The 16,184-nt window shown below is 36.9% G+C and overlaps 1 protein-coding gene across 1 annotated transcript in view; it reads right to left on the bottom strand.

Moving 5' to 3' along the window:
* Window positions 1-16,184, bottom strand: part of WDR70 (WD repeat domain 70) — a 130,266-nt gene that overhangs the window by 47,602 nt on the left and 66,480 nt on the right. The window contains exon 9 of the mRNA XM_018070513.1: window positions 10,804-10,978. Within this exon, the coding sequence (XP_017926002.1) occupies window positions 10,804-10,978 (175 nt within the window). The remainder of the gene's footprint in view (window positions 1-10,803; window positions 10,979-16,184) is intronic.

The raw sequence follows: 16,184 nt of genomic DNA, 5'->3' as shown, positions 1-16,184 counted from the left end.
TTATGAGGTCCAATACCTCCTGTATACCATCCACATGTTGGCTCTCCTCTTCACTATTTCCTCCAGTGCATGATTATCTTTCAGTTTCTCTCACTATTCACCATTACTTGCTGCCTTGGTCACTGAACTACTCACTCTACAGTGTATTTTTAAACACCTTATACACAGTCATGACTCCCAATATTTTCAAGCCATTAAACTGCCTTCCAAGAAAAAAGGTACATCATTTTCTCTCTGCTGAGCATCTTAGTTCACCTTCACATCACTTTGTGCATGTTCAGCTGGCAATACAAACTCAACATGATGAAATCTGTTCCTGATTTTCTTACATGGATACCATATCTTCTCAATTTCCCTGGAAGATCTAACTGCCTTTAACCATTCATCATAAGAAAAATGTTGTTATATGCATCACAATGTGTCATCTCCTTTCTGTCACACATTGTAAAACATGCCATAATAAATCAAACCAAGAACCCACTGCCAGTATTACTACTTTGACACCTTTTCCCTCTTTTGTTTCCTTGATAATAGTTCTTTACTTTTAGGGTCCACTATTGCTTCATTTTGTCTTCTTTAACAGTTGTATTTCACCAATGACTTAAATATATAGTTATTCAATAATAGCAATTACAGATCATTCACTTAATCCCCAAGAACATCTGTGTTTTTCTCATATAAAGGAAAAGAAAATTCAAAACCAACAAGTACACCACTTCTTTTTCCATAACATGTATGGAAATACTGTAAACTATCACTTAAAAAAAGACCAAAAAAAAAAGGGGGTGGGGAGATAATAACAACTGAGTTTGCACATTGCCTTGCTTTTGTTTGTTAGTATAAACCTCTTACCAACTTGACAGCGGACTCAGCCACCTTTGTTTCCAAAGGAGACCAAAACTGAAGCTTGTTTTGCACACATAGACAGACAGCACCACACACTATTGCAGCCCTGCCTTGCCCTCCTCCCTCAATGCAATAGCCAAGAAACAACAGTGACCTGTCTGGAGTACAGAAAACATTCCTACACCCCTGCCAACTCTTACCCAGTTTGGTATCACACTTCAACATATCAAATATTGAAATCAAACAGGCATTTTCACATTTGTGACAAGTGATAAGCCAATGGCTGGCAATGCAATGTTTTCTGCTGACTGCAACAGGTATCCCTGCTTCTGAGAAATCACTCAAGCTCTTCAAGGTGGTCTTGAACATAAGCCAGTCCTCCTGTTACCAGGGCAGGAATGCACTACCTGTACTAGTTCTGCCCTTGCAAGCCCTGGTGAAACAGAATCTGTAAAGGTCAATGCAGTGCACTCTGGTGACCTCAACAGGAAGAAGTTTGCTTCTAGGTCTTGGGCTCAATCTGCCCTCCAAATGAGACCACAGACTTGCATAAAGGTGAGGACAAAATAAGGGTAGGGAACTACGATGCAGTGCCATCTATATGCTTGTACCAGGGAACGTGTTGATCACAGCAGCTACATTCATCAGGACCTCTTAAGAGTCCATAAAATCAACACACTCCATGATCATACAACAAATTGGATTTTTTTTTTAGAGCATCTCTCTTTTTGTATGTGAACTAGCACAGTAGTTTATAATTTGGCACATTAAATATAAATTAAATTTTAGTCCTGATTACCGGTGACTGCTTTGAGCACAAAACAGACACAAGCCAAATCTGGAATTGATACATATAAATGGTACAAAGTGAAATAGTAATCATAAAGGTATTTTTAAAAACTATACATACTACTTAATCTGAATGAAAATTACATATGTTGAATTATCTAAGAATAAGTTCTTTGAATTCCCAGTGCTTAAAATGATGACATACATTCAGCAATTCTACTGAACTAAAATTTCACTGTAAGTCTCTGGGCATACTTAGACACATTTACATATATTTACACATAATGTGTGAAATACATAGGTAGTCATATCCAACTCCAAGTCTAGCTGTCTATCTCATGAGAAATTTAGAACTTCATTTAAGGAAGGCAGCTGTTTCATGGATGTATCTGATTTCAGTCTGCATAGTATCACTGCAGTCACACATTAAATAAAACACAGCTGGACAATGCTCCACCTATTTTACCACCCTCTCTGCAAACTGTTTAGCACTAACATCTGTTGAAAATAAACTTTAGGAAACAGGGAGATCATGAAAAAAACCCCTTTATTTTAAAATATTTTGCACTGGAAGAAGTTTTATTTACTTATAAAGAAAGCCTCACAGATATTCAAACAGGTTTTAATTATGAGATTTATACCTAGAGTTGAAAGAATCCTGCTCACTGAAGCTATCTTATAAAAAATATAATATTATTACAAATACTTTTAGTTTCATGTGATTGGTTTAGTTCTGTATCTGCTGCCAAGATGTGGTATAGCTGTGCAGTTCATCTTCTCATTGCTAATCACAGACACAAAAATAACTTCTTTGGCTTATAATCTTCTTATGAATTCTCTAGAAATGCCATGCAAACATTTTTAATTAAAGTTAACTAGACTTATGAGATGTTCTTTAGGATTGAGGACAGTCTGTAGTGTATGATGGCTAATTATTTAAGCTGTATCCTCACAAAAGTGCACATTTTAATGGAAGTAACCATGAAACAATCATTCTCTATGTAGAAATAAGTCATTCTTCATCAAACTTCCTATGAGTCAAATGTATGTAACCTAACGTTAGATACAAAAACTATGCCTCACTGTAACTTATCTTCTGCAAATCTATATATTTCCACAGATCAGAAGTCATTATTTCCTACCTTTTTTGTTCTTAATCCACATGATCAAGATGTAACAGCTTTCCTTTTGTTAAGTATTTTAAAATATGGGAGTTTTAGCCTTTTCTAATAAAGCAAACTTAATGACCAAGAGCTGTACAGAAATATACCTCTCATTGCTTTTACAAAATTCACAGCATAAACCTGCTGTTCATCTCCTCAAGCTTGAAGAACTAGTGACAAACTAAGAACCACAATGAGAAATATTTGGACACAAAACCAGCTTCCTAATACATTTATCAAGCACAAAATTCTTTTCATAATTTACAAACCCTATCAGGCTCTGGACCACTGAATTGCTTGAGCAATGCATACACTATGGTATCTAAAAGCCATTTCTCTGATAAGCCAGACCACTCTGGAGCTCACTTCTTCTTAGAACAAAATGTACTTTCAACTTTTTGCCTCTGCAAAAAAGGAACATTTTCTCTAAAACAACAAAGCTAGTTCAAGAAGGCTCTTCTATTTCTGCTTCATTATTTTTCATTATTTAATCTTTCTATTTCTGTAACATTATTCGTATTATATTAATATTAATAACACTACAATATTAATAAAGCCAATCACATTGCTACAATGCCTACTCTTTTCTTCTCAAATTGTCATTTTGAAATGATTTCTGTTAAGTTCTACTTTTATTTTTTTTAACAATAAACCAAAGAGAGAGATATAATCTAAGCAGGATAAGCCTTTTTCCTTTAACTATACAGGAATCCAAAGTAAAATCCTTTAAGCTATTTTCACTGGGGTGTGACAGACTTCAAGATTTAGAATTGCCTTTCATCACCATATTAGATAGTGCAAACATTTAGATAGTTCTTAACTATAAACTGTTTATTACGTAAGAGAGAAATGCACTTAGAAATACAGCAGGGCACATTTTATCTTAGCATTTGATTGTCAGATTCTTTATTGCAGCTAGCTTCAGGGTACAGATAGTGATGTACTGGCTAAACCAGACGTATACAAAAAGGAATAATATATGAATCTGTTAATATTTGCTGCTGGCAAGCTTGTGTGTGATTTCCAGTTTCTGGAACAGGGGTCTGGCACATATACATATGGAATGAAAGGGTGGAATATTATGGATATGGAAAACTTACCTTAAGTTTGAAAGGGGAATATAGTATATTTGGATATCCTTCATCTTGTATTTATACAAGAAATTTCCAGATGTAGCCAGACTGCCCTCTTCAAAGCATGAAGCATGTTACTTACTTGGGGGAAACTGGAAGATTTGCCTGCTGTTTAGCCATAATAGTGATGTTCAGTGAATGTAAGAATAGTCATTGTAAACTATTTCTATTAAATATTGACATTTCACTGGAATATTTTAAATGCTGTGAAGATATCAATATAAATGTTAAATTCTATATTAAAAAAAATCTAAATAGACAAGTGAGTATCCCATTGTAAAAAAAAAAATAAATCTAGCTGGTGTGAAACAAGCACAATCCTGGAATGTCGTGATCAACAAGATGTCAAAGACACACAGTGAACTGGTAGAAACTGGAATTAAAAAGGCATGTGTAGACTAGCAAAGCTTTCTAGTGGACAGACACAAGATGTCAACAATTTATTAATGTGAGCTATTTCTTATGCAAAAAGCATCCTGTAACTGTGCAAAGATCCAACAATCTCATCTTCCCAAAGCATGAGTATAAAATCCCTCAAAGGACTTTCCAATTAATGGAGAAAATGTTTACAGCAACTTTCAGATCTTACTACTGGTTTTGTTACTCTGTCTTCGCAGCATCAGATGTAAAATCCATCAAGAACAGCAAAATAAAGTTTGCAAAAAAAATTTCCAAATAAGACCTGGACTTGGATTCCCATTCCAAAAAAGAAAAGTATCTTACATAATAATTTTTCATTACCTAAATCTGTGCCTTTAGTTGTACAGTATTCTTTCAAAATGGCTCCAGTACTTGTGAAACTTTTCGTCTCTGAAAACTCTACCTTAAAACTTTCAACTGCACACCACAAAACTAAAGCTTACAGAAACCCTTTCAAAGCAAACAATCACTAAATATAGAAATGTATTTATCTTACACCTATAAATCATGCAATTATTTGGAAAATACTTTTAACGTGAGTATTTGTAATTAAAATGTACAGAGCTTAGATCTGCTTAACTTCAGTGCATGCTGTGACATCCCACTTTTCTTCCCCTTATATTTTGAGGATAGGGTGGATTAAGGGCTTGTGAAAAACAGGTTATTTGGATTACCACTTGATCACATCACTTTTGGGAATATTCATGTGGGCAGGATATTATTATAGTGTTGAATTTCAATATTACTGTGCATTTTAAGTTCTGTAAAATCACTTTGAGCTTTAGCTAAGTAATTTAAACTGATCAAAATACATAAATTACTCTAGCAATTTAAAATCAGAGTAAGATTTTAAAACCAGGAAAAAGGAAAATGCTAGCAAAGCAGTAATTCAGCAATAGTGTAGCGGATGCTCACTTCTGAGCAGGAAATAGCTGAAGAATGGAGTTAAACATGCCACTAAGTCTTCTATGAAACAAGAAAGTAAAAAAATAAAAGTTAATCAGTAGCTATAAAAATCTTTCCATGAGCAGTGAATCAATTTGCTTAATGAGAACTATGTTGAAAATCATATAACATTGCATCTTTTCTGTTCAGATTTGCACTATGTAAGAAGTCAAACCTATCACAGATTTATCTGTCAAAACTAAGTCTTTACTACTAGGAGTGCAGCATTAGATAGCTAAATGCTGATAAAAAACTATTCAAAGTTTCTAACCTAATTTAATACTAGAAAAAAAAAACAAACACCTGACAATATTTTGGGTGTACAACCTGGTTTCCCAAATCTTCGTTCGCGAAGCCTAGCCATGATACAACCTGGTTTCCTAAAGGCATTTAAATTTAGAAGGCATGACCACTTCTTACAAACCCTGCCCCCCCAACATCCTTATGTGATATTTTTATATTACAGCTGGAATGATATACCATAAAATACGCGATGTATGAAACTGAGCAACATGATCCAGGCTGCCATATACAGAGAAGTTGTTTATGTAATCCTGTGCTGAATGCACTCAGGAAAAGTTAGAGTTAAAAATTCACACAACAGGTAGCTTCATCAGCTGGTTTGAAAGATCAAGAAAGGCTAACTCAAAAAAACCCTGTTTGTAACCACTGGAAAACATCCCAATTCTTTCCTGTTGGAAATTGCTTATCCTTATTGCGGAAAATGAGGGGAGCTTCTCTGTTCATTGAAGACATTTTAATAGATTTTAACTGACAATACACTTCAAAAATAACTCCATTCTTTCTGTATCTCTATGAATGAGATACTCCCACTCCTAGACAGGAGAACCAGGCACACAGAGGTTCACTGATTGCAGGACACCCTGCACTCTTGATACTAAAGACTGGCCTCCATGGATCAGTTTGTTCAGAAATATGTATTACTACCGGCTTGTAAAAAGCTCTGAGTGGGCAAGCACAGGCAAGATGAGGAATTTGAACCTATCTGAACTGCAGGTAAACCTCATGGTTTCACTGCATTGCCCTGTGAATCAATAATTTTCAAGATCCTGTCTTATTTTAACCACTAATGCTCTTCAACTCTCCATCTTTGCCAGACACTTTTCTCCACGTCTCAGAACATTTAAATTCAGAGAGTTCTAATGTGTTGTGTTATGACTGACTATTTCACACTATTGTTTCCACTATTCATTCAAAGTTTGAAGGAAGTTATTTTTTATGTCCTTTGAAGCTGTTATTTTAAGCCAAGTTGACAGTGTTCATAATATTTCAAACACACTGACAGATCGTTCTGCTAATGTGCACTGTAAATGCACATGTACATGAACCTTAAAGAAAAAACATACACTGACAAAATAACACACGTGAGAAAATAACACAGATTTATGACAAAACAAAAAAATCCTCTGAGGCAGGTGATTATAATGGATCATGATCCTGCTGAGGAAGTTTGGAGAAAGGCAAGGCAGAGCAGGAATGCATTTGGCTAACTTCAGCATTAACAAGTTACCAATGTCAGTGTCATGAAGAAGAAAAAAAATCTTCCTCCAAAAGTTCCAAAAGTGTTTTTACTCTCACTACATACAGCTGGGAGATTTGGAATCACACCAAAAAAACAGTGGAAGTAGAAAACTGAATGGAACATTCATGGTGTGCATTACTGGTCAGAACTAAAGAAGTGAAATGATCACACACCAAAATCACTTCCTACACACAACAAGATAATTTAAGAAAAAAAAGCAGATACTGAGATGGCTCTAAAGTGACTTGGAAAAAAACAACTAACCAATGAAATTAACTCACAAAAACCAGCTACTTTGACTTCAGCAGGACTGATAAAACATGTTGTAGAAAATACCTTGTCTTTCTCTAAATAATAATAATAAAAAATTATTTAATTACACCATTCTAGACCAAGTTCTATACTACAGAGCAGTGTACAACACACGTGATGTGACTGTGGGGATGGGGATGCCACCACACAACAGGTTAATTTTTAATTTGTTTGCCTTTGATAAACACATCGGTAGGATTCCTGTAGTCAGGTGTAGCAAGTAATGCATGAAAGAGAATAACAAATCTATACCAGCATCAGAAACTCTGACTACAGTGGCAAGGGAGATTTGTGGGAGCTTCATCAGATGGCTTCTGTCACCTCGTAAAGCGGTATTGTGGTGGCTTCCCACCAGCACTGCACTACTGTGCCTGCCTCTAATGAGCACCCGTTTTGCTTGAGGAAAGGGCATCATCATACTCTCTTTCTCGTTGGGGTATTCACTTCTGCCCTTGGAACTGCTGCTTGGCATTTCAATATAAGAAGAGGTAATGGGCAGAAGCTGATGCACAGGAAGTTCCACCTTAACGTAATGAAGAACTTCTTTACTGTGGGGGTGACTGGGCACTGGAACAGGTTGCCCAGAGAGGTTGTGGAGTTTCTCTCACTGAAAATATTCAAAACCCATCTGGATGCAATCCTGTGCAACGTGCTCTGTGATGACTCTGCTTGAGCAGGGAGATTGGACCAGATGACCCACTGTGGTCCCTTCCAACCTCATCCACTCTGTGATTCTGTGCTGCATTCACAAGCCTTCTCCTGTAGGAAAGCAGGGGCTTTACATTTTCAGTGAAGAAAAGAGAAACTTCCCTCTTTTTAAAGTGGGCTCTGTGTTTGACAGCAGTTTGTACTTGACTCAAAAATAAGTGCATCTAAAAACCTTTACAAACATCAGAATAACAGGCACTATGGATGTGTATGTCATGTGAGCCATAATATCTCGACAGAACATCTTCCCAGATTTAGTTTGTTGTGTTACTGTCACATGCAGGAACAGTGGGACAGGCACGCAAGATCAGGGTAGAATGTCATTTATATTTTTGCATAAAGGCAAAACCAAATTCAGTCAGTCACAACAAGCCTTTATTGGGTCAACCCTGTCATGACAGTATGGTCAAATAAGCTACAGCTTTAAACATCTTCCTGAATCTTTCCTTCTTCCTGCTGCATATGGACCAAACCCATAGTCTAAAACAATGATGCCAGAATCATTCCTAACTGATCAAATATAAGAAAATATAGCAACTATTTTCTGTTTTCAGACACCCACCAGTGATTTTCGTTACCAGCTCAATAGAGCCTTCTCAAGCTAAACACTAATGCTCTTGTAATTTTGACTTGAAACACAGTTGCACTGCAGCACAGCAAAGTCTGTATATATGGCTCTACACTTGTTTCAACTAAGCCAAAGGAGATTTGCTGAAAGGGAATTAAAAACTTCCTGTTCAAAAATCAGAAGCTAATACTTCTACTACATATTTCTTCAGGCAGCTTACCCCTCACATCTCACTCCGCCACAGCTTTACCTTTTTTCCTGTGTCACATACCATTTCGTAGCACCAGAACTGCACCAGTTTGCAAAGACTTAACATTTTCTTGTTTGCCTTTGCAAGCGTCTCTGTATCCTGTCAGGCCAGTAAGTGCTTTCATCATTCCACTGCAGGAGTCAGTCTCATCCTCTTCTTTTTAATTGTTATGTTGAACACATGTTCCTTTTGAAAATTTTTTTCTTACTCCTTCCCCATTCCCAAGCGTAAGACAAAGGCTTTTTCTAACTATTTGATCAAGATGACTTTTGGAACACCTGATTTTAGCTATACACAGGGATTCCCAGAGAACATCAGCAGGTTTAGATAACAATACCACTAAAAATCCAATTTACACTGCTCCTTTACCCAAAAATCTTGCACATTTCTTAATGATACCAACAAAGGTGAAGACAAAAATTCTTCAGACTTCAAAAATTCAAACCCAAGGACACCACCAACTTAATTTCCACTAGGAAATCACTTCAGTCTTTCATTGCTATACAAGGGTCACCCACTGGTGCATAAGACGCACAGGATATATCTTTAAATTACTCATAATCACCTTAAACTGCACTCAATCAGTATTGCAATATGTCATCTTACAGCCACAGAAAAGTTCAAAAGGAAAACCACATGAAAAAGCAGACTACCAAGAGCACTATTGTTAAAACTACACCAGAAAGCTTAATATTTCAATACTGTATATGTTAAAATAAACAACATACACAGGTGATGAAAGCCAGTCTCTGAAAAATTTATTATTCTGTTAGAACAAGTTTACACTTAGGATGAATTCTCAAGCTTCATGCCATTAGGAAGTTTTACTGGGTTTATACTGGAAATAAAAACAGAAATAAAAATAGATGACAATCCCAAAATACAGGCTGTACTTTGAGAATGATCAACAGACTTTCTTTTCCTTTTTAATCTATACATTTCCTCCTGCCTCCAGCAACAGACCTTTTTCGATCTTCATGAAAAGCTCCCTAAATTGTCTATTTTCCCTTTTAAAATCAAATGTTTTGAAAGATGATGTTGAACAGACTAACATAACCTGTACTAATTCAGTATTACTTCCCCCAAGTCATTCTACTGGAATTGTACAGCTTTCAGAGATTTATGATGTCAGTTTCATTCAAAGGATCCTGCCCTTCCCGCCCCATTTCCTCTGTAATCTCTAAAAAATTGACCTAATTCTCATTTTCTCATACTATGTACACTATTAGTACTTATCCCACTCTTTTCACTTCCTTGGGTAAGATGTGCATAAAGAGAGGATATGGAGGATTTACTAAGAAGATTAATTTTGGAAGCAGTAAAGCTTAGCCTGGTGAATTTGCACTTGACATTGCAAAATTAAACTCTTGGAGCTGGACTGGTTTGCAAACTATTCTACACAAAGCAACAGCGAGCACTGATTGCTCTACGCTTCAAATTATAAAGTAGTAGCAAGAATTCTATATATTCTTTGTCACTTGAAGTCTTTAGTGAAAATTCAAATTTGAGTTCAATATGAACAGAAATATTTCATAATTTTGAAATAGTTTCCATTCTGACTGTTTCTGAGTCATTTTCATGCGTTTACGTGAATTGTTCAAATTTGCCTCAATGTTAATTTTTACACATTGGACAATATGAAAATATTTGCCATTTAATGTGCAGCATTGGCCTTATCCTCACCTGCTTAGGTGCTCTTCTCCTCTACTATATGGATTAATAACTGATTTCAGTATAAAGTTTTAAGAGTTACTTCTTAATGTATTCAATATCTCAAATAAATTACGCAATAACCAACAAGTAATTACAGCTTTTCTCACACACTGCACCTTAAATGAATAATATTCTAAATACAGGTATCTGGCCAAACTTTTTTTTTTTTTCTAACAGACTGTCAGGAGTTTTCTCAGTGTTTTAAACTGAATGGCAGCAGCACACTGAATGATCAGTTGTAGAAAGGCAGAAACAATATTAAGTTATGCCTACGAGTTATTTAGTTTTCAGGGCAGAGGGGGAAGGAGAGCAGGGGAAATAAAATAAAAGATAAATTACCAGAATTGATTTTATCAGCTTCAACATTTAGCACCTGATATATTAGAAGCACATAAGTCAAATACTTGACTTACAGTCATATTCCTATCCCAGATCTGGATAGAGCCATCTTGACAGCCAGCTGCAATAAGTTTACCATCTCTGCTGTATGTGCAAGTTGTAGGAATCACCCGTTTCCCTTGAGCTGATCGAGGCTTAAATACACTTTTGTGCTTTTTTTCATTGTTAACATCCCATGTCCTCACAGTTCTGGAAAAAAAGAGTTTAAATAAACAGTTGCTTTAGATAAAGTTGATACATATGACATAACTCTTTTTGTGACATAACCAAACCCATTTTCCAGCATAGATGGTATATAACATTGTTCCAATTAAGTTATAATGGGAAAAAAATGATGACAATTTTCCAAGTAAGAAACATCGTATTCACTAAAATGAGTCTGAAGGTTAAAAATAAACATTCAAAAAAACTAAGACAGATTTTCCAGAAATTTCATGTAAATACATAACTTATTTACAATTGGAAAGATAACAAATGGTTAATACACAGGTACATAGTCTCCACTGTCACTGGAAATCAAGAAGATGAAAGTATTCAGTCCTTTGCAAAGTACGAATACTTCAGGAAACAGGAACAAATGCATTAATGGAACAGATTTTCTTTATTATTCTCACTTGACAACAACTGAAAATTCTCCTTTTAACTTATCAGTTATTCTTCAGACTTTTTTTTTAAAAGGCATTTTGAATATTAATTGCAATATTATTTATTATAGTTCTCTTCCACTAATCCTGAAGGTCTTAGCGTTCTATTATAAAAGTGTTCTTCAAATACTTTACCAAGACTCATTTATGTAATATTATTTTTTCAAGTTAAGTTTTTCCCACATTATTAGCAAAATAAATACATCCTTTCTGTTTTTAATGGAAAAAGAGTATCTGCCTGGATATTCACTGTTCCTTAGATACACAAAAACATCCAAATGAGAGAGAACTAAAACTCTGAGATACAGGTGGACCCTTTAAATTGTCTCAGATACAAATGTTTTCTGTCCATTTAATACGTTGAGGTCTTTCCAGATAAAAATTCAAAACTCTTCTGGCATCTAATGCAGAGAAGAGTTTCAGGATTTGGCAAAGGAAGGAAGATCATTTATTTAGAAAGAAAAAAACTCAAAGTTCTCAAGACAACCTCATTTGTTTAGACTATACAAACACTGCCTATGATCCAACAGCACATAATTCACTGGTCTCTAGCAAAGCAAATACAACTCTAACAAAGGCTGCCATTTCTCCAGAGTGAGACAAGACACCACAGCATAACATTAGGAACTTCCATCAGAGCTACAAGACCAGACAGGCCACAGAGTTGACATTTATATAACTCTAGAATAAAACAGACAAGAAAATGAGCTGGAAAGAGCTCATAGAAGTTACATTTAATTGCACATTTAATGACAGTAATGAAAAATCAGTAACTAAGTTAGAATGAATCCAGTTGTCCCTAATAAAGTCAAGGTTAGTTTCAGTTTTAAAAGTCTTCAAATCTTGTATCTGTAAGGCATCCGTTAATCATTCTACTTGGAGCCCTACCATAAGACATCTGAGTTCTGATGACTGGTTTGGGTTTGAGATTTTGGAGGTTTTATTGGGGTTTGGAGTTTTTAAAATTATTTTTATTTAAAATTAAACAGATTAATATTATGATTAGGTCAATTAGAGGATCTTCAGAGGTTTTTTCCATCTTCAATCGCTATGTGATTCTAAGATTCCCTTCTTCCTCTCAATGTGTTGTCAATAACCATCTGAGTTTCCTACCTTTCAGCAGGTACATCAACACTTTCTCCCACTGTGGTATTTGCTCAAAAGTTGAGTCTTTTCCCATTCTCTTTCCCTCATAATATCATAGAATCACCGAATATGCTGAGTTGGAAGGGACCCACAAGGATCACTGAGTCCTACTCCTGGCCCTGCACAGGACACCCCCAAGAGTCACACCACCTGCCTGAGAGTATCATCCAAACACTTCTTGGACTCTGTCAGGCTTGGTGCTATGATCACTCCCTGGGGAGCATGTTCCTGTGCCCAACCACCCTCTGGGGGAAGAACATTTTCCTGATATTCAACCTAAATTTCCACTGACACAACTTCAGGCCATTCCTTTGGGTCCTGTCACTGGTCACCACAGAGAAGAGACCACTGCCTGCCCTTCTGCTTCCACTCACAAGGAAGTTGTCGGCTGCTTCAATCCTTCCGAAATCTCATTTGAATAACCTATACCCTTCAGCCTGTCTTATTCCTTCAGTGATGATCACCTCCTACTGAAAAGCTACATCCTCTCTTACAGTGCAAGTTTCCAAGGACAGCCTTGGCATTCCCCTTCTTAGATGGTAACATGATTACATGCAATGAACTTTTAAAGCCTGCCTTCCCCTCCCTATCTGCCCTTCATCTCAGATGCCTCACAACCATCTCAGATGTAATTCCAAAAACAATCTCTCAAGTATCCTTTATCATCTTAATTCTTTATTTCTGCTGGCATGGAAAGACTTTTTTAAAACCTTAAGTTGCCTCTTTTTAGGGCTCAACATCCTGTCAAAACCTCAACAGTTCTGCAACACTACAGAGCATATTCAAACTTTCTTATCATTTTACCTTTCCACTGTAAAGGAAGAAGTACTTGTATACTCTTACTCCCTGCAACACACATTAAAAAAATACGAGCCCTAAATCAAGTGTAATATCAGTAGGTCAGCTGAAAAATCCAAGTTTCTTGAACTGCTGCTTCCGCTGCAGACAGTTGGCCACATTCCCACACATATGAGTTACATGCCCTATCAAAAATGCCCACACAGCCTACAGTACTTGCTTAACGTTCCCTCACTGTTTTCTTAACATCCCCACACTGAGTGTGGGTTTACTGCTGCCTTACTGCTACTGGATCTAATGGGAAAATTTTTCTACTAAAATAAAATAAATATTTTATAAGAAGTCATCTATATATTAGTTAGAAATTTGTCAATCATACCTAAAGAGCCCTTGACTTTTGAGCTAAGACTGAACTCTTTAACATATTCTTTATGGAAATATTTTCTATTTTTATTTTAAAATGCACATCACATTGCAAACACATCTCATAATACCATGGGCAAAATTTCAGCTTAGCACTGTTTCAGACGGAATCACCACCATCCGAAACATCAAGAGTCGTCTGTAAACTATGTATGTTGAATATTTTCCTTCAGACCAGCGATGGACTGGAAACAGGGACTGCTGAAGAACCTCAAGGACATCCCTTCACTGGAAATGAGAGGACATAGCCTTAAACTGTACCAGGAGATGTTTAGGTTGGACATTAGGAAGAATTTCTTTACAGAAAGGGTTATTAGATATTGAAATGGGCTGCCTGTGGAGGAGCCACTGTCCCTGGAGGTGTTCAAGGGATGACTGGACACGGCACTTGGTGCCAGCCATGGTCTGGTTGACACAGTGGTGTTCAGTGCACAAGTTGGACTCGATCTCACAGGTCTTTTCCAACGTAATTGATTCTGTGATACCCCATTCTAAGGGCCTTCATCACGTAGTCTGACACACGTTAATCTGCTCTGACACTCCTTTCACCCTTCATGCTCCCTCAATATCCATCTGAGTATCATGTCTCTTCTTTCAGCAGGCACTTTGATGCTTTTCTCTGTCTATAATTTATACTTGGAACTTACTTCACAGAATATTCTGAGTTGGAAGGGACCCACAAGGATCACTGAGTCCAACTCTTTAGTGAATGGCGCATACGGAGTTCAAACCCACAACCTTGGTGTTATCATGCCTTCTTCCAGGCCCTTTCCCTTATGGTGTTTAATTTCTCTGCCATCGAAGGGGACTTGAACAAACTTGGGAAGTGGCCCCATGTGAATCTCATGAAGTTCAACAAGTCTAAGTACAAGGTCCTACACCTGGGTTGGGTCAATCCCAGATATGAGAAGAACTCACTGAGAGCAGTCCTGACAAGAAGGACTTGGGGATTCTCATGAATGAAAAGCTGGGCATGACTCAGCAATGTGTGCTTGCAGCCCAGAAAGCCAAATATGTCCTGAGCTGCATCCAAAAAAGGATGTTGGCAGCAGGTCGAGGGATACGATTCTGCCCCTCTACTCCACTTTCATAAGACTCAAATTGGAGTGCTGCATCCAGCTCTGGGATTCCCAGCATACGAAGGACATGAACCTGCCAGAGTAGGTCCAGAGGAGGCAGTCCAGAGGAGGCAGTGAAGATGATCAGGGGGCTGGAGCACCTCTGCTATGAGGAAAGGCTAGAGTGTTAGGGCTGTTCAAACAGGAGAAGGCTGCAAGAAGACCTTAAGAGTGCCTTCCAGTACTAAAAGGGGGCTTATAAAAAAGAGGGAAAGTGATTTTTACACAATCAGACAGTGATAGAGCAAGGGACAGCAGTTTTAAACTAGAAGAAGAGAAATTTAACTTAGATATTAAGAACAAATTCTTTACTGTGAGGGTGGTGAGGCACTGGCACAGGTTGCTCAGAGGAGTTGTGAATGCCATATCCCTGGAGGTCTTCAAGGCCAAGCTGGACAAGGCTCTAAGCAGCCTAATCTAGTTGGTGGCATCCCTGCCCTTGGCAGGAGGAGTGGGGAGGTTGGAATTAGATGATCTTTAAAGTCTATTCCAACCCAAATCATTCTGTGATACTATGAGTAATACTTAACTCCCCCCATTCTAGACAGAAGGAAAGGGGATAAAAAGGAAAAGAAGCATAGAAACCTGAATAATTTACTTTCAGGAAATATTGCTTTTAAACTGGCAATACTGCAAAACTACTCTAAGACTGCTTCCGTATATTCTCTTCACTTCTGCTACTGAGTCTCAGTCACCATACCACATAGCCATCAATTGAGAGTACAATTTGGAATTAAAAAGCCTCTGAGTTTTTTCCAGAATATTTTATACCATTTAATGATTCTTCCTCCTCCTCACACATAATGAAAAAATAAATGAGTTTGCATTACAAAAGTTCCATTTTCACCTCTTAAGCTCTCTGGGTCCAGTATGTTGTTTGTGTTGAAACGAGTAAAAAAATTTTACCCCTGCCTCAATCAGATTATTTCCAGGACACTCATTTTGGTCAAAAAACCCCTCTCACTAAGAGTATCTCCTCCAGCCTAAAAAAGACTGGGATGAAACAATAACACTGTTTTATGCTCTATGTTGCACTATTTAGCAGAAGTTTATTTATACTAATATTTATCTGTTGATAAATAAAAGAAAGATATTTTTGAACTCCACTGAAAACAAAAGAAAAACATTTCCAGAATGAGGGATTTTTTCCACCTGAAAACAAACTGTTTAATGAAAGTTTGTTCTCTAGCAAAAACCACATATAGGGATTTTTTTTAAACTATCCTCCAATTTATAATGTTGTTTGTTCATGACATCAAGTTTTAA

The sequence above is a fragment of the Manacus vitellinus genome, unplaced genomic scaffold, assembly GCF_001715985.3.
Source record: "Manacus vitellinus isolate BGI_N305 unplaced genomic scaffold, ASM171598v3 scaffold_18_pilon, whole genome shotgun sequence".
In the NCBI taxonomy this organism is placed as follows: Eukaryota; Metazoa; Chordata; class Aves; order Passeriformes; family Pipridae; genus Manacus; species Manacus vitellinus.
The sequence above is the reverse complement of the archived record's forward strand: the minus strand, read 5'-3'. Positions and strand labels throughout refer to the sequence as shown.